The sequence below is a fragment of the Marmota marmota genome, unplaced genomic scaffold, assembly GCF_001458135.2.
Source record: "Marmota marmota marmota unplaced genomic scaffold, marMar, whole genome shotgun sequence".
In the NCBI taxonomy this organism is placed as follows: domain Eukaryota; kingdom Metazoa; phylum Chordata; class Mammalia; order Rodentia; family Sciuridae; genus Marmota; species Marmota marmota.
In genome coordinates, this window is record NW_026000240.1 from 27,116,982 (window position 1) to 27,138,500 (window position 21,519).

Sequence of the window (21,519 nt, forward strand, 5' to 3'; positions counted from 1 at the left end):
GTAGCAGGAACCTGTGGTAGAGTGGGCACAGTGTGGGCTGGGCTCTTTTTCTGGGGATAGTGCAGTAGTATGGTAACCCAGCAGCTCCCCAAACGATGCTCATGACCTTAGAAGACTGAAGACTTATCTAACAGCAAATGATTCAGGCATCTGAAGTGAATAGGGACTGCTAGGAGCCTCTTACTTCCATGCTGAGTGTCTTGGTTAGAGGCCAATCTCAAATGACAGGGTGAGGCAGTATATGCTGATTGCTTAGTTGTCTTCTTTAAAAGGCCATCATGTATCCTCATAATCCCTATTGTCTCTTCCATGTCCTCATAGAAACACTCCAGTGAAATAACTATTCTTTTTTCTTCATTTGGCTCTTCCTGTGGATAGAAGTCTGGCATCTCTTGTTTGTCAATCATCTTGGTGACGTCACCTTTATTTTTTCCTTTTGTACTGGCGGTACTCTCCAGTACAGTAATTCACAGGGAAAAAGTACTTATTTCTGATCTTAATATCGATAGCCATCTAGGAAATACAAAGCAAAAGCACAATGAGGTATCATCTCACCCTAGTTAGAATGGCTATTATCAAAAAGATAACGAACTTGTGAGAACTTGGAGAAAAGGGAATTCATATGTTATTGTTATGAATGTAAATTAGTATAGTCACTAAGGAAAAAAATAGGCAGATTCCTCCAAAGTTTAAAAAAAAAAAAAAAAAAAGAAGTACCATATAATCTAGTGATCCAGTATACTAATGGTTATATATCCAACAGAAATGAAATCACTGGGTCGAGAAGACAGCTATGCCCCCATTTATTGCAGCAATATTTACAATATCCAAAATATGGAGCCATCCCCAAGTGTCCATTAACAGAATAATGGATAGAGAAAATGTGGTGTGTGTATATACTAACAGAATACTACTCAGTCTTCAAAAAAAAAAAAAAAGAGGATGAAATTGTATCATTTGTGAAAACATGGATAAGCCTCAAGGGCATTTTAAGTGGAATAAACCAGGCACAAAAACATGGTCAGTGTTAAACTTATAAGTTCCCATTCTTTAAGACCTTTACTCTTTATTGCTTCTTTTGCTGTACAGACATTTAGTAGTTTGATATGATACATTTTTTTTTTTTTTGCTTTTGTTTCCTATACTATTTCTGTTGTTTTTCCCTTTGGGATGTGTGTGTGTAGTGTCTTCTTAAAAATATCCTTGGCCATAGCAGTATCCTGAAGGATTTTTCCTGTTTTCTTTTAGTGGTTTCAGATCTTACATAAATCTTTAGTCCATGTACAGTTGATTTTTGAAATGAGGTCTCATTTTATTCTTCTGCATGTGGATACCCAATTTTCCCAGCATCATTTATTTAAAACACCATTCATTCTCCCATGTGTGTTTTTCATATCTTTCTCAAAAATCAGTTGGCTATATATGCTTGTATTTACTTCTAATCTGTTTTGTTCCATTGGTCTATATGTCTCTTTTTTGCCAAATTCATTACTTTGTAGTATTTGGGGGAAGAGGGGTACTGGGGATTGATCCCAAGTGCCATAGGTAACCACTGAGCCACATCCCCATCCCCTTTTATTTATTGTTTGTTTGTTTGTGTATTTAAAGTTTGAGATAGGGTCTTGCTATATTGCTGAGGCTGGCCTTGAACTTGCAGTCCTCCTGCCTTCACCTCCCAAGTCACTGGGATTATAGGCGTCTCTCACCATGCCCAGCAGCTTTGTAGTATATTTTGAAGTGAGGTAGTATAATGCCTCCTGTATTTTTATTTTTTCCCAAGATTGCTTTGGCTATTGGGGGTATTTTGTGAACCCATATAAATTTTAGTATTGTTTTTTTTTTTTTCTGTGAAAAATGTCATTTGTACTTTGGTGTATGAATTGCTGTCTTGATTCTTATTTCAGGTAATTTTGATGCTGTTGATGTATATCAGTGCTGCTGAAGGGTGGGTGGGTGTGTGTGTGTGTGTGTGTGTGTGTGTGTGTGTGTGTTTAAGGTTGATTTCGTGTCCTTCAACTTGATGAGTTAATTTACTAATTGTAATTGTTTTCTGGCAGAGAGTCTGGGTGTTTTTTGTTTTTGTTTTTTAAATATATAAGATCAGGTCATTTGCAAACAGTGACAATTTGATGATGACTTTCCACTTTGTATGCCCTTTATTTCTTTTTCTTATCTAATTGCTCTGGCTAGGATTTCTAGTACTATGTTGCAAATGTGATGAAAGAATGGGCATCCTTCTCCTTTGCAGTTGTATATTTTTGATGCATTTCTTTTTTCATGATTTATTGTTGGTTAATTTATTTTCATAATGTTTCATTTAATTCTTCAGATATGCTTTCCTTTAATTCTTTGGTTATATTTGTTAGAGCCACTTTAAATTGTCTTTAGTAAGGCTGGGCATATTAGCTTAGTGATAGAGTGCTTACCTAGCATTCTGCTTTTGGTACTGGGGATTGAACACAGGGTTCACTTTACTACTTAGTTCCATCCCCAGCCCTTTTTATTTATTTTCTTGAGACCTATGTCTCATCAATCCTTATTATGATCAAAAAAGAAGATTCTTGGTATTTGACATGTGGGCCCACAGAGTCCTACAGTGTTTCAGATCCCGAGTATGGGCCATACTTTGCTGTTTTTGTTTTTTGTTTTTCTACTGGGGTGGAGCACAGAGCTTTAGCTTTTCCCCCCACTTATTTTCTTATAGAATGTATTCTTTTAAGTTGCCTTCTTCTGTGCGTATGAGTATTTAGTGCTTGGATTCCAACAAATCAGCTCCCTGAGCATCAAAGCTGATGGTGTTCATAGGCATGCTCAACCTTGGCAATCTACTCTATCTTAGGATTTTTGAAGAAATCAGTTTCATGCCAGAATGCCATAGGCATCCATTCTTCCTATCCTAAGTTCACTAACTTTTTATATGTAAATGTTTTTGCTTTTTTTTTTTTCTTAACTGATTTCCAGAGGACCAAAGTTGGGAGTGGGGGTGGTATTGGGTTTTGTTGTTGTTGTTGTTGTTGTTGTTTTTAATATGTATATATATTTTTTACTTGTAGTTGGACACAATATTTTTATTTATTTTTATGTGGTGCTGAGGATTGAACCCAGTACCTCACACATGCAAGGCAAGCGCTCTTCCACTTTGCCACAACCCCATCATCCCTGACCCCGAGCTCTTTTTGATATTTATTTTGAAAAAGGGTCTTGCTTAGTTGCTAAAGCTGGCTTTGAACTTTTGATCCTCTGGCCTCAGTCTTCAGAATCACTTGGATTACAGGAGTGTGCCACCACACCTGGCAACAACCTCCACCTTGTATACGCCCCCTGCAAGGAGTGAAGAAGAATTTTCATTCTTCTGTTATCCTACCTTCATGTCTGAATATTTTGCCTCTTGGTATGGAAATCTAGGTTAAATTTTGAAGTTCTTTTTTGTGTTTTTAATTCTTTAAAGTAATAGATTCAGTGTTTCTGTATTGCCTTAATGCCACCTTTAAAAGGAAGTCTCCTGTCATTCTTGTCTTGCATCCTTTGTAGTTAATTTCTTTTTACTTTGGTTACCTTTTAGGTGTTTCTCCTACTAATTGTTTTTACACTGTTGTGTTTTGGTATTCTTTGTTATGTTTGTGGTCTTCCTTTTCTTTCTTATTGTCTTTCCTTAACATATTACGGTTTTCTGTAGCTTCTTGAACATGTATGTACTTTTTTCCATTTTTCTCTTTCCTTTCAGTACTTGTATTTTTTTATTGAATGCCTGACATGTTGGGTTTTTCTTTCTGTTTTGGATAGTTTTATATTATTACAAATATTACTTGTATTTTTTTTCTTGGACACAGATACGTTTAATCTTTTCATACCTACTTTTAAGGTTTGTTAAGTGGACTGGAAGAGCATTTAGTCTAAAGCTAATTTTCTCTCCAGTATTTAGATAATAAATTTTGTACTCTATTCTGTCTCCTGTGAATTATAAGATGTTCCCACCCTGGCCTATCAGAACACAAACTTTCTAGCCATATGTTTTTGCCCCCATGCTCATTTTTTCTGGTCCTTCTATTCTTTCTCCATCCTAGGGTGGTTTCTTCACATATACACTCTCTACTACTCAGCTAAAGAGACCATAGGGTTCTTTTGCAGATTTTTAGAACCTACTCTTTCTGTTTAGCTGTCCCTTTTGATCCTGCGCCTTATATCATATAATCACCTTGGTCTTGCTGAAGTCCCAGCTCCTTCTCCACTCTATTATGTCCTAGCTCTGCTTAGGTTTCCCTGCTTAACTATGCTGCCTGGCGGGTATAGAACTGGTCCAATTTTAAGGCTTACCTTGTGTTATCCCTTGTCAGGGATCACTGTCTTTTTATGATTTCCCTGAATCTGTAACACCAAATAAAACAGCATTTACTATTTAATGATTGATTTTTATTGAGTCTTGCCAAAGCTTTCAGCCTATTATTCTCATATAAACAAGAATTCTTTAATTTCATGGTGTTAACTTTAACTGATTTGTATTTTATTTTATCAGACCTTATATCAATTTGTATTAGATCTGTTTTAGCTTACTTTTGATATATAAAAAATTCAGCCATTCAAAACAACTGCCAGTATAGTTGACAATATAATCTACCTCCCAGATATGAACAGTATGCTATGGATATCAGCCATTAATTTTCCAGAAGTATCATTCAATTTTCTTCATTGATAAAAGCATGATGTTACTGCATTTATATACTTGAAAAGTGGGTGCTATGAGAGGTGGCACTTTAACACCTTGTGTCCCACCCACCGACCCTAATGTCAAAAGATGAATTTCAATTGTATTATGCTAGTCTATTATTAATTTATAAGACATACGAAAAATAATCTGACTGAAATTCCATGGTATCATTTAATCTACAGCGTGAGAATTGTACATACTAGATGACCCATTTGCTTCATCAAGTAAGTGGCTCAGAGTAAGAACAAGTGATTGTGAAAAACCTCCATTTAAAATACTATGAAAAAATTATTTACAGATTTATATTTAATGAATAGGATGGCCTTTAGAATGTTGAAGAGATAATTAATTGGAATATAATACTTTGGAATTTAACCAAAATCACATTTATAAAAGGATACAAGATATAGAAAGATGCTTTTAATTTCATCAGTCCTTTTTTATTTTTTTGATTTTTTTGGCCCTGGGATGCTTTACCACCGAAACACACTTCCAGTTCTTTTTATTTTTTATTATGAGACAGGGTCTTGCTAAGTTGTTGAGGCTGACCTTGAACTTGTGATATGGGTGTGTGTGCCATTGTGCCCTTCATCAGTCCCTAAGAAGGGAATTTGAAAAAAAGATTATAGAGAAATAGTACTAGTGATATAACCAGTATTTTTAAAAATTTACTTTTAAAAATTAGAATCTTCTGATTGAATGATTAATTCGTATTAATCGTCTGACAAATGTTTTTATCACCTACTTTAATGTTTGCTTTGGAAGCAAATAGTTTATTCTGAGCAAAGTGTCACTCTATTACTTTAATCTCACTTATAGTCCATGTTTGACCTAACCTATAGGTCTGTTTGATAGTTAAAATATAGAAGATATCTTTCTTTTAAAGGCAATATGTCTTGGGGGGGGGGGGGGAACCAGGAATTGAATTCAGGGCCATCCAACCACTGAGACACATCCACAACCATATCTTGTATTTTATTTAGTGACAAGGTCTCACTGAGTTGCTTAGCACCTCGCTTTTGCTTAGGCTGGCTTTGAACTTGAGATCCTCCTTTCTCAGCCTCCCAAGCTGCTGGGATTACAAGCATGCACCACCACACCTGGTGGTAATGTGTCTTTGACAATGTATTTTTAGTCTTATTTATACCCAAAGTTCTCTTTTTTGCAAAATTCTGAGGACTAATGAATGGTAGTAAATAACCACCAAGTTTTCTGTGGGAGAAATGGTGCAATGACTTTCTCTTTTTTGTCATTATTTTTACTAATGAATAATGCAACAAAAATGAGAGGAAAACTAGCCTTAATTTATTTGACCTATTACTTTTATTTTTCTTTTGCTGTGCCTGGGATTTGAACCCAGGACGTTGTGTATGCTAGGCAAGTGCTCTACTATTGAGATACGAACATAGTTGTAAACCTATTATATTTTTAGTATGTTTAAAATAACTCTGGTCAAGGACTATAGCTCAGCAGCAGAGCACTTACCTAGTTCGTAGGAGGCACTGGGTTCAATCCTTAGCACTGCATTTAAAAAAAAAAAATAAGTAAAATAAAGGTATCCCGTCTATCTACAACTACAGAAAAAAAAATTGTAAATATATATATATATATAATCCTGAAAAAATAAATAATTAAATTTAATTAGGAAGCTAGAGTTTTAGCTCTTCAGGTGTTAAGTTTACTTCTCAGAAACCTTCCTCTTCTCTCCTCTATCATTTTACATGCTTCTGTGTTTCCTTTAATGCCTTCTACTAATGTTCAACACTCCTTAAGTTAGTATTTATTTTAATGATCTTACTTTAAGTTATGGTCTCTAGTGTCCACTTATTATTCACAAGTAAAGGGTACTGTTTTCATATTTAGTCATTTATTTCAAGGCCCCAATGATACAATACTGTGAAAATCAGTGTAGGTAACCTAAAATAGAATTTAGGATATTTTAGACATAGGGATGACTACAAACATGTAGGTGCTAATACACTGGCTATTTGAACTAAAGGAGAACTATGCTATTGAGACGTCACTTGAGAATGCAGATAACTGAGACCTTAACTAGGACTGGAGGATCTACTTCGAAGATGATTTATTCACATGGCTCTGACAGAAGTCTCCAATTACTCATCCATGGAAGTTTTCATAGGGCACACCAAATATGATCAAAACATGGCTAATGGCTTCCCCATAGAGAGTAGTTTAAGAGATAACAAAACTCAAGTCACAGTATCTTTTTTACTTAGCCTCCGAAGTAATAAGTCTTCATGTTAACCATATTATATTCATCAGAGGTAAATTATTTAGTGTACTCACACTTGAGTAAAAGAAAATTAATCTTCACCAGAGAATAGTTGCAAAGAATTTGTGGACATACTGTAAAAACCACCATAAAAGAGTTTTAATTTTACTATCTATTCTGTGGTTATAAGTACAGTCACATGTAAAGAATAGCTGTTCTGTAAAAAAAATATTTGAGCTTTTAAAGTTAAGGTGAAAAGGATCAGATTGGCATCTGAACTAAATAAGCCTTGGGATTCCTAGGAGACATGCTGTATCCAAGTATTGGCAGTCATGCAGAGAAGCTATATTCCAGGAACATAAGTTGTTTAGGAGTCTAGCTGGTGAGACAAAAAGGCATTAGAGGCTCAGTGGCATGGTACTTGCCTTGCATATGCAAGGCCCTTAGTTCAGTCCCCAACACTGCACAAGACAAAAACAAAAAACAAAAACAAACAAAAAACCCAAAGCACTAGATAGAATAGGAGTAGATATAGAGGTAAGTATAAGAAATATTTTAAACAAGACTGTTTGCCTTAAATAAAGCTAAGCCTTTTTATTCTCTAACCTGTGGGAAATAGCCGACTTAATCCCAGTGTCATTGGTAATTTGAATTAAATCCAAGTGTAAAGGAGAGTTCTGTGTATGGGTACTTGATAAACTTTGTGGTTGCCATAGTTTAATTATTAGTATGCCTATTGATTTTCTTTCTCTGCCTGCTTCCGTGAGATTGTATAATAGACTTAGCTGTTTGTGTTGTTGTTGTTTTTGGTTTTGTTTGGTAAGATTGACTTTTACAAAGGTGGTATAACAGAAGAGTCAAATGGATTCCTGATGGAGTTTACTACTGGGTCTGAGAGAATGAGAAAGCTAAAATGTATGATTTGGGTATTTTGTAGTTATGTTTTATAATTGTGTTTTGGTTTTGGAGAGGGATTGTTTTGTTTTCTTTTTAAAAAAAATTTTTTTTTAGTTTTGGGTGGACGGAATACCTTTATTTTTTATGTATTCGAATGTGGTGCTGAGGATCCAACCCAGCGCCTCACACGCACTAGGTGTGTGTGCTCTACCGCTGAGCCACAACCCCAGTCCCTGTTTTGATTTCTTTGGGGAGTTTTTTTTTTCCTTTGTTATCATTTGTTTTTATTTGAATAGCCCTGTAGAAAATAAAGTATATAACCCTATATCTCACAGAGACAAAATTCTATATTAAAGAGCAAGATTCTATCAAGTGTATGAAGCACTGATTTACAGAGAAATTTTTAAATATCTAATAAAGTTGAAGATGTACATTCCTATTCACCTGTTAATTTAACTAATAATTATAAACTCATTGTCTTACAGATGTTGACCACTTCCTTCAGTGGGTATATAGTTGTTTCAAGAGAGAATATTTATTGCCTTACAGTAATATTATCTTAGTCAGATTCCCATCACTGTGACAAATATCTGAGATAAACAATTTAAAAGGAGGAAAGGTTTATTTTGGCTTACAGTTTCAGAGGTTTCAGTCTATGATCACTTGACCCTGTTGCCTTTGGACCTGTGGTGAGGTAGTACTTAATTATCGGGAGCCACAGGGTAGAAGAAACTGCTCACCTAATGGCAGCCAAGTAGCGAAAAAAATGTGGAAGGGCCCAGGGTCCCAATACTCCCTTCAAGAGCATGTTCCCTATGACCTTCCACTAGACCCCACGTCTTAAAAATTCCCCACTTCACAATAATGTCTCAGACTGGCAGCCAAGCCTTGAGCATTTTGTCCTACGGGGGGACATTTTAAGATGTAAACCATTACAAACATGTAAAGCATTGTGGTACTTTCTTTCCTATATATTTTTATGTATTTGTTATAGCTCATTAAATTTATTTGATAATGTACTAATGGATAATGATATACTGTTTGAAAAGCTCTTCATGAATTTGCACAAGAAGATATGTCCATCGATGCTCATGGAGTCATTGTTAATAAAAGCAAAAACTTGGAAACAACCTAAATGCCTATAAGTGAGAGATGTATAAATAATTTGTAATGTATTCATAGGAACACTGAGTACCAGTTAAAATGAGTTGATATGTATAAATTGTAAGACTTGAAAAAGCTGGTTGGAGAAAAATATCTATAGGATATTTATGTGACATTTCAAAATATGTGAAGCAATGTAGATGAAATTAAAACAAAAATATAGATAGGAATGATATTCACTAAATCAAGAATAGTTATTTACTCTTATGTAGGGAGTTTCATTAGTAAGAAATATTTAGAAAGTTTTACCTGTAATATTTGTTTTTTTGTTGAGCAGTAGATACATAGTTATTATATTGTTTCTATACCTTTTTATGTCTAAAATTTTTTGGTTTAAGAAAAAAGCAATTTTCTTGAGCCTTTCATGTTTCAGAGTAGAATAGGTGCATCATCTCATATTTGTGGTAAAGTCATTATTGGGGAGCTACTGGGGATTGAACCCAGGTACACTTTTACACTAAGTCACATCTCCAGCCCTTTTTATGTTTTAGTTTGAGAAAGTATCACTAAATTGCTTGGAGCCTCACTGAGTTTCTGAGGGTGGACTAAAATTTGTAATCCTCTTGCTTCAGCTTCCCAAGATATTGGATTACACATGTGTTCCACCACTCCTGACTAATGCTACTTTTTGTACTGCATTGTCTTCTGGAGTCTAGATGGATAAGACTTAGATATTTGAGAGATTATAATGGCTTACATTTATAGAAAATTTATTAGGAGTATTTTACTTATGATTTCATTCTTTAATAACACTCTGTTAGGTTTTATTATTATCACTATTTTATAGGTAAGAATACCTAAGAAAGTGGTTTTATAGGTAAGGAAACCTAAGAAAGTAACTTGTCTAAGGTCACACAACTAGTAAATAGCAGAATCAGAATTTGAACTCAGAATGTTTTGCTCCAGAACCTGTGCTGTTTATCCACTATACTACAGAACCTCTCCATGAGAAATAGATATTATCAAAGATGTAGAGAAACTGGAGCTGGGACTATAACCCAGTGGCAGAGCTCTTGCCTGGCATGTATGTGACACTGGATTGGATCCTTAGTACCACATAAAAATAAATAAAATAGGGCTGGGACTGTGGCTCAGCGGTAGAACGCTCGCCTAGCACGAGTGGGACCCCGGTTCAATCCTCAGCACCACATAATAGAGGCATTGTGTTATATCCATCTACACTTAAAAAAATAAATATTTTAAAAATCCATTTAATAAATAAATAAAATAAAGGCATACTGTCCATCTACAACTACAAAAAAGTTTAGGGACACTAAAATTTGAGGGTGGTAGTATGGTTTGGGAAGAGAAAATTTCCCCCATTTTTATTCTGAGGCAAGAGAATGCTCTAGAAGGAACTGGAATTTATGAGCGAGGAATGAAATATTAGAATTCTACCATTCATTTAATTACAAAAGAGAAACAAATGTTCTTAATTTTCCATTAAAATGACAGATTATTGCCTTGTATAAATTAGATAATTAAATTATTTTATAATTATTTGCATGTGGTAAATTAGAAACCTTGAAGATTGATTTACAGAAGAAAATTAGGATTCACCATATTATCCTCAGTTTTTTTTTAAAAAAAGCTAGAGCTATAACCTGGTGAACAATGAAGTAAAAGTGTTAGCATTGTATTTGTTCATGATTCATAGATCTTAAAGTAGGAAAGTCATCCCAGAAGTATTAAGTGCTTACAGTGAGGTGAAGAGCCATCTGGGCAGTGAGCCAGAATCCTGACATTTGGAGTTGTTCTTCTACGACTTCATAATATATTCACCAAGATTGGTCTCATTTTAACAAAAGTAGATTATTATTTCCCATTCCTCAGCCTAAAAAACAAATTAACTAAAGATGAAAGACCAGAGCTGAGGATATAGCTCATTTAGTAGAGTGCTTAACTCACATTTAAGGCCCTGGGTTCAATCCCCAGCAACATCAAAAATAAATAAATAAATAAAAGATGAAAGACCCATGATTTGAAGGAAGAGATAAACTTCATTCTACACATGTGTAGGATAATTATACAATGTGTAGTTTAACTTACAATAAATTACTTCATGATTTAGATTTTGTAGACTGTTGCATATTTTCAAATAATTTTGGCTTTTACATCATTTTCCCATTGATATATAACTAATTTATTTCTTGGTCATGAAAATTTTCTTTTAGTTCGTTAGACATGTGGTAGGTTATAAAGATTAACAATTCTTTAGAGAAACACTTTTTGACCTATACATTATTCTGTACTTGGATGTTGACACTTTGGTTTTCTTAGGAGATTTAACATGTTTGTTGGCTCTATATTTATAATTGTGAGGTTCTCGAAAGTTCTAAACATCATTACCCATCCCAATGAAAACAGAACACTTAGACCAAAATAAGGTGTCTTCATATTTCACAGAAACTATATTTTTTAAAAAAACAAGATATTTTAGTTGGAGGGCTTTGAGAGCTCAGATACAAATACAGTGTTAGAAATTATATTTGCTGCTTGTTGAAAGTGACTAAAAATACATGTCAGCTTTGGATATTAATTAGAGATTTCTTTTTTTTTTTTTTTAATTTTCTGCTCTAGAGATGCTATTGCTGAGATTAGAGCTATTTGTATTGAAGAGATTGGAGTATGGATGAAAATGTATAGTGATGCCTTTCTCAATGACAGTTACCTGAAATATGTTGGCTGGACTCTTCATGACAGGGTAAGTAATATCTTCTAAGTTTTGGAATAGATGCTTGTATCAGTACTAGCATGCTAGGAATCAAAATTGCAATAGTTGATTTTTTTAAAGTTGTAGTAATGGGGCTGGGGTTGTGGCTTAGCGGTAGAGCTCTTGCCTAGCATGGGTGAGGCCCTGGGTTTGATCCTCAACACCACATAAAATAAAGGTATTGTGTCCAACTACAACTAAAAAATAAAAAAAAATTTTAAAAAAATAGTTGTAGTAATATTAAATTTAAAATGATTCAACATAGTAACTGTTTATTTGAAGACCATGATTTCACTTTGAGTCATTGGCCCTTATATAAAAGAGTTTGTCTTATTTAGATGCAATGCTATCTTAAATCAAAATGACCTGTTATATCTGAATTTACAAGAGAATGCATATCATATCCCAAGAAGATAATTAGCTCTTTTTCTTACTGGAATAAAAAAAATTCTTGTCTCTCTTAATATATAAAAACTAAATACCTTTATTATTTTTTTCCTTGTACCAGGAATGGAACCCAGGGTGCTTAACCTCTGAGCCACATCTCTATTCCCTTTTTTAATTTTTTTTTATTTTTAGACAGGGTATAACTAAGTTGCAGAGGCTTGATTTAAATTTGCCATCCTCTGGGGCTTGGGTTGTGGCTCAGCCTAGCACGTGCGAGGCGCTGGGTTCAATCCTCAGCACCACATAAAAATAAATAAATAAGAGCTGGTGGTATAGCTCAGTTGGTAGAGTGCTTGTCTACCATGCATAAGGCCCTGGGTTCAATCCCCAGCACCACACCAAAAATGAATGAATGAATGAATTTTTTTAAAAAAATTGTGATCCTCCTGCCTCAGCCTCACAGGTTGCTGGGAATAAAAGAGTGCATCACTGCCCCTGGCTAAAAACTAAGTAACATTCATGTTTTGAATTCTCCAGGGTTTTATCACAGTAGAGTGTTTTAAACAGACTTGTTGAAATCTAGAATACTTGGTCTAAAAATGTATTTCTACTTCTAATCTCTTAGAAAGGGTCTGACTTTAACATGAATCCCATATTATCAAGTCCTGAATAAGTAATCCTCAAAATAACCAAGGGTAAGAAGAAAAAGCTATTGAGATTTTTATTAAAAAAACAAACAACAACAACAACAACAACAAAAAACCCCCTGACATTCTATAGCTCAAACTGCTAGGTATTCATAAACATGAAGATCCACCCCATTCCTCCACCCCACCCCCCATTACTGGGAATTGTTTACCTAGGGCAATACCCATGGTAGAGAGCTCTACCCATGCTCTACTACTAACTTATCCTCTTTTTTTTTTTTTTACTTTGAGATAGGCTCTCTTTAAGACATCCAGTCTGACCTTGAACTTGAGATCCTCCTGCCTTAGCCTCTCAAGTAGCTGGGATTGTGAGCATGCACCACTGTGCCAAGCAGCAGCATAGAAATTTTATAACAATTTAAATCATTGTGTTAGCGTAATAGCTATCAGAAACCTTTTTTTTTAATATACCTTTATTTATTTTTATGTGGTGCTGAGGATCAAACCCATTACCTCACACATGCTAGGCAAGTGCTCTACCAATGAGCTACAGCCCCAGCCTAGAAGGCATTTTACTTTTTAAAATGCAATTATAAGGGGCTGGGGATGTGGCTCAAGCAGTAGGGCGCTTGCCTGGCATGTGTGCAGCCCGGGTTCGATCCTCAGCACCACATACAAACAAAGATGTTGTGTCCACCGAAAACTAAAAAAATAAATATTGAAATTCTTTCTCTCTCTCCCTCTCTCTTTAAAAAAAAAAATGCAATTATAGGGGCTGGGGTTGTTGCTCAGTGGTAAAAAGCTCATCTAGCACATGCGGGGCCCTGGGTTTCATCCTCAGCACCACATAAAAATAAATGAGTGGAATAAAGGTATTGTATTTACAACTAAAAAAATAAATATTTAAAATAAAATTCAATTATATTCTTAGATATTTATTTATTTATTCATTTATACTGGGATTGAACCTAGGGGCACTTCACCATTAAACTATATCCCTAGCCCTTTCTAATTATTTATTTATTTGTTTTAATTATACACACACACACATATTAGTTGTAGATGGACACATTACCTTTATTTTATATGTTTAATTTTACGTGGTGCTAGGGAACGACCCAGTGCTTTATGCATGCTAGGCAAGCTCTCTACCACTGAGCCACAACCCTGGTCCCATCTAATTTTTTATTTTGAGACAATATCTCACTAAGTTGCCTAGGCTGTCCTAGAACTAGTGATCCTCATGCTTTAGCCTCCGCAGTAGCTGGGATTACAATCATGCATCTCCCATGCCTATCTTTTTTTAATTGATGATAAAAAGAGATTCTTACCTCTCCCTGTCCCCAGCTCATCATTTGAAGGGAAATCTAATTAGTATGTAGTGAGTTTTTTTCCCGAATATATATCTTCTGTAACTATTTTAACATCCTTTTCTTTGCAGTAATAAATCCCAAGCTAGATTCTGTTTGTTTTGTTTTGTGTTTACTCCTTATGTGGAATTGGAACCTTTGCATCTAAGTCCACCTCAAGTTAATCCAACTAGATTTTACTTCACTATGAGAATGTAGAATTATACAGTGCACACTCATCATACATACACACACTCCTATATTCAACAAGACAGTCTCTTTTGTAGGATTGGATTAAAGTTTTGCACTTTTATTCCCCACCACTACCATCCCAGTTCTTTCCTCGGTTCCCGCAGTAGAGTATTCTTCTGAATTTATGTGACGGTTATCAGTTTTAAAAGAACTTAATGTATGACCACAAAGTCTTGGGAAACCAAATTTTTGGTGTTTCTTACCATCAGTTTTTTTTGGTCTTGTTTTTGTACCAGGGAGTGAACTCGGGGTCACTCAGCCATTGAGCCACATCCTCAGCCCTTTTTTATTTAGAGACAAAATACAATAGCAGTAGTGAGTTTCACCTCACTGTTGCTGAGGCTGGCTTTGAACTCACAATCCTGCTGCATCAGCCTCCCTAGCTGCTGGGATTACAGGTGTGCACCGTCGCACCTGGCCTCTTACCATCAGTTAAAAAATTATTAAACTGCTTTTATAGAAATCCATTGTCTAGGTGAAGGAGGGGAGGTTGATTTCCCTTGTACATTGTTGATAAAAACATATGAATATTCAGTCAAATGATTTCTTAAATCTCTATCAGCCTCAATTATTTTATTTTTTAAAGATTGCAAGTATTAATAATCCCCTCTACATTTTTCTTTTATCATTCCCACTCTAATCTCTTTGCGTCTCTTTTTCTGAGAATGACAGTCATTGTCTTCCTGTTTCGTTCATCTGATTGAAACTGCACCCTCTTTAACCTGTAGCCTCTGTCTTCAGATTCATCTTATACCTCTTCCAAATGAGCTGATGAAACCTTTGTCTTGATTTTAGAACTTTGGAGGTTATAACCTCATCTGTTCTCCTGAATAAAACAAACTTTTTAAAATTGTAAGTTTTATGCTGTAAGTTGGTCAATAGAAAGAAAATCTCTAACAACTAAAGTAGTTGTTTCTGTAGGTTCTCTACCTAGCCATTTTATTTCTGCCTTTCATGGTGACGCAGAATGTGCCTAATTTTGAAATTATATTAATAATTTATGTATTTTAGACTAAATATCTTAAAATCTTTGAGGATTTATGCTCATGATTCTAATTGCCTTGCTCTTATAGTTTATCTGTATTGTTCTGTACTACTTTTGCTTTTACCATGCCTGTTACTCCATTTTCGGTTGCTACATATGAGTCAGGATAATTTAAAAAGAAAGGGGTATTTTGACTCACAGTTTAAGAAGTCTAAGAGCATGACCTTGGCATCTGCATGGCTTCTGGTAAGGGCTTCACAGCAGTTGGTTTGTAAAGAAGAGGAAAAGCAAGTAAAATTCCCACAATAGCTAACCCATTTCTGCCAGAGAAACATTCATCCACTTATAAAGGCAGACCTTCTCACCACCTTTCAAACTCTCACATTAGAGACCAAGCTTCCTCCTGAGTTTTCAGCAGGAAAAAACTATGCCCAAACCATAGCACCTGTGTGTACATTTATTTTTATACCTCTTAGTATATGCTAATCCCCATATCAGAATCTTTGTAGTGTTTAACAATCTATATTTCTTTAACCCACCTCATTTCTTCTCTTTCTTTTGACTCATCCTGAATCCTGTTTCTCATAAGTTGCCAAAACTGTCCCTCTCAAGGGAATCTTCTGTCTACCCCTGTACTCCTGCCACATACTAACACATACCTTTTTGGACAGTCCACTTGAATTTAGTTCTTCTTAACTCTTTCACAGTATTTCCATTTAAATATTCTCCTGGGAGCATAAATTATTGTCCCTTAAAGATATAACTCATTACGAACCCACGTTTACCGTTATTTATGCAATATTGTTATACCACTTGATGTTTTTTACAGAAGTATTTTGCACAAATGTTAAAAAAGAATCTCTTTGAATAAAGAATCTCTGTTAATACCCAATTCTCTCCTCTAACAAATCATTTTATCCATGATGCTTTTATTTTCTTATATTTATGTAGTTATTAAAAAATATTTATTGAGCAGTTAATATGCATTAGATGCTGTGTTAAACAGCATTTATATTTGAATAAAATTTTCTTGTAATGGGAAAACAATAAAGCATTAAGTGTACTATAATAGAAATAACTGCAGAGCATAGTAGAGCACCAAAGTAGAGCACTTAACAAAAAAGCAATTGGGAATTTTCATTCCAGCAACAGGTTGTTTTCTAGTTTTCTGAAGTGCTTTCATGAATACCACTTTACCTTATTTAATTTTTAAGGTCCTGTGGTATAGGCAGGACACATTATAGGTGAAGAAACGAGACTTGGGAGGAGAGATGGTTGCTTGCGAATTTTGCTGGACAGGTGAAAATGAAACTCAATTCATGTCCTTACTATAGTAAGGTATCAAAAGAATTGTTGAGCAGCTAATATGCACTAGGTGCTGTATTAAACAGCATTCATATTTGCAGATTTTATTTTATTTTTTAATCTGTGGGGTTTTTGGAGAGGATATTGGGGAATGAACACAGGAGTGCTTTATCACTGAACTATATCCCTTACCCTTTTTATTTTTGGAGACAAGGTCTCGTTAAGTTTTTTAGGGCCTTGCTAAATTGCTGAGGCTGGCCTTGAACCTGTGGTCCTCCTGTCTCAGTCTCCCAGGTCACTGGGATTACTGACATGCACCACATGCCCAGCTTATAATTTTTACTGTGTGAACTTGGATGTATTAATTTCATTTTTCTTGGCATTGATGTCAAGTCTATGGTTAGGGAAAAGTCAGTCATGCTATCTTACATCTGAGGTTGTGACTGTACATTGAGACAACTGTCTTCAGCCTTTTACTCATTCATTGTTGATCTTTTTTCATTATATATGTTATATAATACTTTCATCATTGACTTTCCACTTATCTTCCCTCCCGGAAGACCATATCCTTTGAGCTAGTTCTGTAAATCCCCAATTGTTACGCTTGAACCTTGCTACTCTTTTCAATACTGTGTTCTGCCCCAGTTCATTTTTTGTTGCTATAACCATACTCGATTCTGGGTAGTTTATTTTAAAAAGTGGGTTTATTCAGCACATATATGGGGGGCTCAAAGTCCAAGATCAAGCAGCACCATCTAGTCAGCCCCTGGTGAGGACCTTCTTGTTACAACATGGCAAATGATATCGCATAGTAGAAGTGGGTGTGAGAGAGTTTGCAAGGTAAAAGAAAAAGGAGGACAGGGAGGAGCCAGGCTCTCTATTACAACCCAGCCTCTTAGGAACTAATCCACTCCTACCAGACCAGCATTAGTGCCTTCACAAGGGTGGACCCTATTCACTTAACCTCCCACCAGTCTCCACTTCTTACCTGTTTAACCACCTTTTAATACCATTACTTGGGGAACTGGGGACCAAACTCCTAGCAAATGAAGTTTTGGGAAAGAAAATATATCCAAATCATAGTATGTTCCTCTTGCATTGAATGATTACGTGATACTGCCTTATCTGCTATTTTGTGATCTTATCTATGAAGAGATTTAACCTTAACCTAAGTGGAAATTTCTGTAGATCATGATGAGGGCTGCTAGCATTGTCCTTAAGATACCTGCCAAAATTTAAACTTCCACAGTCTTTCAATAAAGGGATGGATAGGGAGGAGTCATGCCTCCTCTACCAAGGGGTATGAGTCATTTTTAGGCTCACAGATTCAGAAGAAACTAGGAATTAAAGGTCCTCACCTACATCCACCCAGATATTTTTTAGACCCCACTTCTTTCCTATTGTAGTTCTGATTTTGTCATAGGAAAATTGATTAAATTTGAAGAAAAAAAAGCAACACTAGCCTTGAACTGGCAATTTAATGGCCTGATCTTATTATTTTTTCTCTTTAAGATCATAGTACAATATAGCAGCAAATACTTAGTTCCACAGTCCTTATAGTTAACTGTTATTCACCCTGCTTCCTCAAATGTCAGAATGGTGTACAAGTTAATAGTGCACATTCTTTTTTCACCTACAGGTAAAAACCCTAGCAAAATACAATACTGTTCTGTGTCAGGAATTGTCAGTACTTATCACCATTGGATTCTTCCTCATAACAATCCAGTCTTCAAGTAATCCAACCTCAGAATCTCATCAAAAAAGTTAGGTCACATTCCCTAGAAGCCAAACCTGAGGAATTATTGTGCTAACAGTATAGTTGTGTGTCTTAACAATGTGGATATGTTCTGAAAGATGTGTTACCTGGCCATTTTTTCAGTGAATAAACACAATAACTGCATGTGACTAATCAAAAGATTTTGTAAAGCTGCTGTGAGCTAAACATAGTATATTATTTTATAATAAACTTTTTGCCTATAAGCAGATATATACACTAAAATAATGATAAAACATATAGCAGATGCATAAGCTAGTAAGTCATGTACTATTATTGTCAAATATTATATACTGTGCATAATTGTATATGCATAGTAGGTTTGTTTACACCTGCATCAACACAAACACATGAGTAATAAGTTGTGCCATGATGTTATGATGACTACAGTGTCCCTAGATGCTAGGAATTTCTCAATTCCATTGTATCTTCTGGGATCACCTTTGTATATGTAGTCCCTGATTGAGCAAAACATTGTTTTGTAGCACATGATTAGGTTTGTACTCAGGAGTATCCTATTGGAAAATATGATAAAGCAGGAAACAGCCTAACAGGTGGTTTCAGAATAAGTCCAGACTCTGCACAATCTCACAACGAACTCTAGAGAATAAATTACATCTCAAAGTTTGTCCTGCCAGAGTTAAGACAGTTAGGCTGTTTTACCATTATGTCTTTCTACTCTGGTTATGGGCATTAGTCTGGGAAAGGTGAGAGTGGAGTGGAGTGAATAGGAGAGGAAAGGTGAAACATAACCTCTTAGGAATTTCTGTGCCAGGTGGGTCTTTTCAACCATGGTGGTTTCTTCAGAGAAAGGTATGTATAGGAACCATTAGCAGTTGACATAGGCTGAAGAATTAACAAGTAAAGGGAGTTTGGGTGGAGTGTTAATTGCACCTGGTATAAACACTTCAGATTTCTCCTACATGCTATAACTAACCTTAACAGATAATATCACTTCATTCACTGCTGTGCTATAAGTAGTTGAATTAGCTTGCAATTAGCTTGCACTTCTCCATGAATGGGTTCAATGATAGTTCGTTAATAGTTCAGTATCATCTATGGAAGGTGTATTTATGTTATGGATCTTTGCATGTGTAACAAAGTGGGCCCTGTTCCCCAGAATGAGTTACTAAATCTTTTACCAGCATACCCCTGTACTTAGACGTGTGTGTGTGCGCGCTCGCGCGTGTGCGTGTGCTTTTGGGATTTTGTTTTGTTTTGTTTTGTTTTATTTTGTTTTTGGAGGGGCAACTGGCATTGAACTCAGAAGCACTCAACCACTGAGCCACTTCCCCAGCCCTAATTTGTATTTTATTTAGCAGCAAGGTCTCATTGAGTTGCTTATTGCCTTGCTTTTGTATATGTAGTCCCTGATTGAGAGATGTGGGATGTGGCTCAGTGGTTGAGCGTTCAATCCCCCGTACCAAAAAAAAAAAAAAAAAAAAAATTAATCTCTTGAATCCTTTGAGAGTGTTGACTAAATTTCTAGATGATGCCATACACATTCTGTTTACACTGTGATTGCCAACAACCTTTACTCTTAATTAATGACTTTATATTAAAGATATTCTTCTAGTAACTCGCACCCCCAGGACTCTACACTGTGTCATTTTCCTAGTGTTTTGAACATTCTGCTGTTTATCTGTTTCCTTACTACTCTCCTTGGAATTTAAAAGGCATCCAGTAAATATTTGTTGCATGAATAAATGATAACTTTAATATGAAATTAAGTTTTGCCACAGGATTATTCTATAATTACATATAGAACAAATGAGCATTCCCTTCTCTAATTATGAGCATAAGTTAAAAATTCTAAGTATCACCGAATAATATGAGAGATACTCATTATATGGTCAGAGTTGATAAATGTTTGACACAGTTATATTCACAAGAAACTAAGGGATTTTCAATGTATTTTTAAATAAATCTAAATTCAGCACAGACTGTGCAGTTGCTCAGTTTTGTCTGTATTGATTTATAATATGATGTAAGTTGAATGATTAAACTGAAATTATTTTTATTCTTCATAAAGACATCAGTATTTTTATTATAATCTTTGTGGCATGGAATTAATGCTGCTTTTGTGTTTTTATTTGTATCTCTGAAGCAAGGGGAAGTCAGACTGAAGTGTTTGAAAGCTCTACAGAGTCTATATACCAATAGAGAATTATTTCCCAAACTGGAGCTATTCACTAACCGATTCAAGGTAAGCATTAAGAACAGTGAGCTTATTATTTTCATAGTTCCTACATTATTTCTCATTATAACCTTGTACTTATAGCTAGTTTATCAAATGACATTACTGTAATAAGTGTTTAATTCCTGTTCTTTATTACATATTCTTTAAATAAACCTGCCTGAAATAAATGAGTATCTACTTTACCACAAATACACACAAGAGTTCTTGTTTCCTTAAAAATGTCTTTCTTGTTTAAAATTATTTCTTTATATATCTTCTTTAATGAATGTATTAATTTTGTAACTAAAGGTTTCCCTGTCACAGTGTTCTGGGAATGCCAGTTGATCAAAAAGATTTTAAATTACAAACATTCTAGCATCTCCTTTGTGAGAGTAGAACTATGAGAATATGATTTCAAGAATAAAGTTTTGCATTTAACCTATCATTAGTGTGGCACATATGCCTCAGAATACATAATCTTAAGTCTTTCTCAGCTTTTTTATATTTATGGTTTATTTTTTTATAACTATTTTTTTAGGATCGCATTGTATCAATGACACTTGACAAAGAATATGATGTTGCTGTGGAAGCTATTCGATTGGTTACTCTAATACTTCAGTGAGTTTATTTTTTAATATTTTGATATTTTAATGGCCTTTTCTCTGCATTATTGATGTCCTTTTCTATATAAAGCCCTTAAATATATTTATCATTTAGGTTCTACTTTTAATACCTTAAGGTTTTGTTCAAAACAAAGTATTCTTATTTTGATTGTGTGTGGATTTGTTTTGTTTTTGTTTTTCATTTTGACTGTTGTCTCTTTCCTCCATATTAAAGTTCTTTCATACAATCTAGAAAAAATACCAATGAAATATTTTCCTCTTTAAACAAAAACAGAGAAAGAAGTCTTTAAAAGGAAGGTCTCTCAA

At 34.9% G+C, this 21,519-nt stretch overlaps 1 protein-coding gene and 1 non-coding gene across 9 annotated transcripts in view; both read left to right on the top strand.

Moving 5' to 3' along the window:
• Positions 1-21,519, top strand: part of Stag1 (stromal antigen 1) — a 261,193-nt gene that overhangs the window by 144,265 nt on the left and 95,409 nt on the right. For all 8 annotated transcript variants that reach the window (XM_015487017.2, XM_048794464.1, XM_048794466.1 and 5 more), the window contains 3 exons: positions 11,580-11,703; positions 20,519-20,617; positions 21,129-21,208. In XM_015487017.2, coding sequence (XP_015342503.1) covers positions 11,580-11,703; positions 20,519-20,617; positions 21,129-21,208 — 303 coding nt within the window. The remainder of the gene's footprint in view (positions 1-11,579; positions 11,704-20,518; positions 20,618-21,128; positions 21,209-21,519) is intronic.
• Positions 12,426-12,500, top strand: Trnag-acc. The gene has a single exon. It is a non-coding gene; the product is annotated as a tRNA-Gly (tRNA).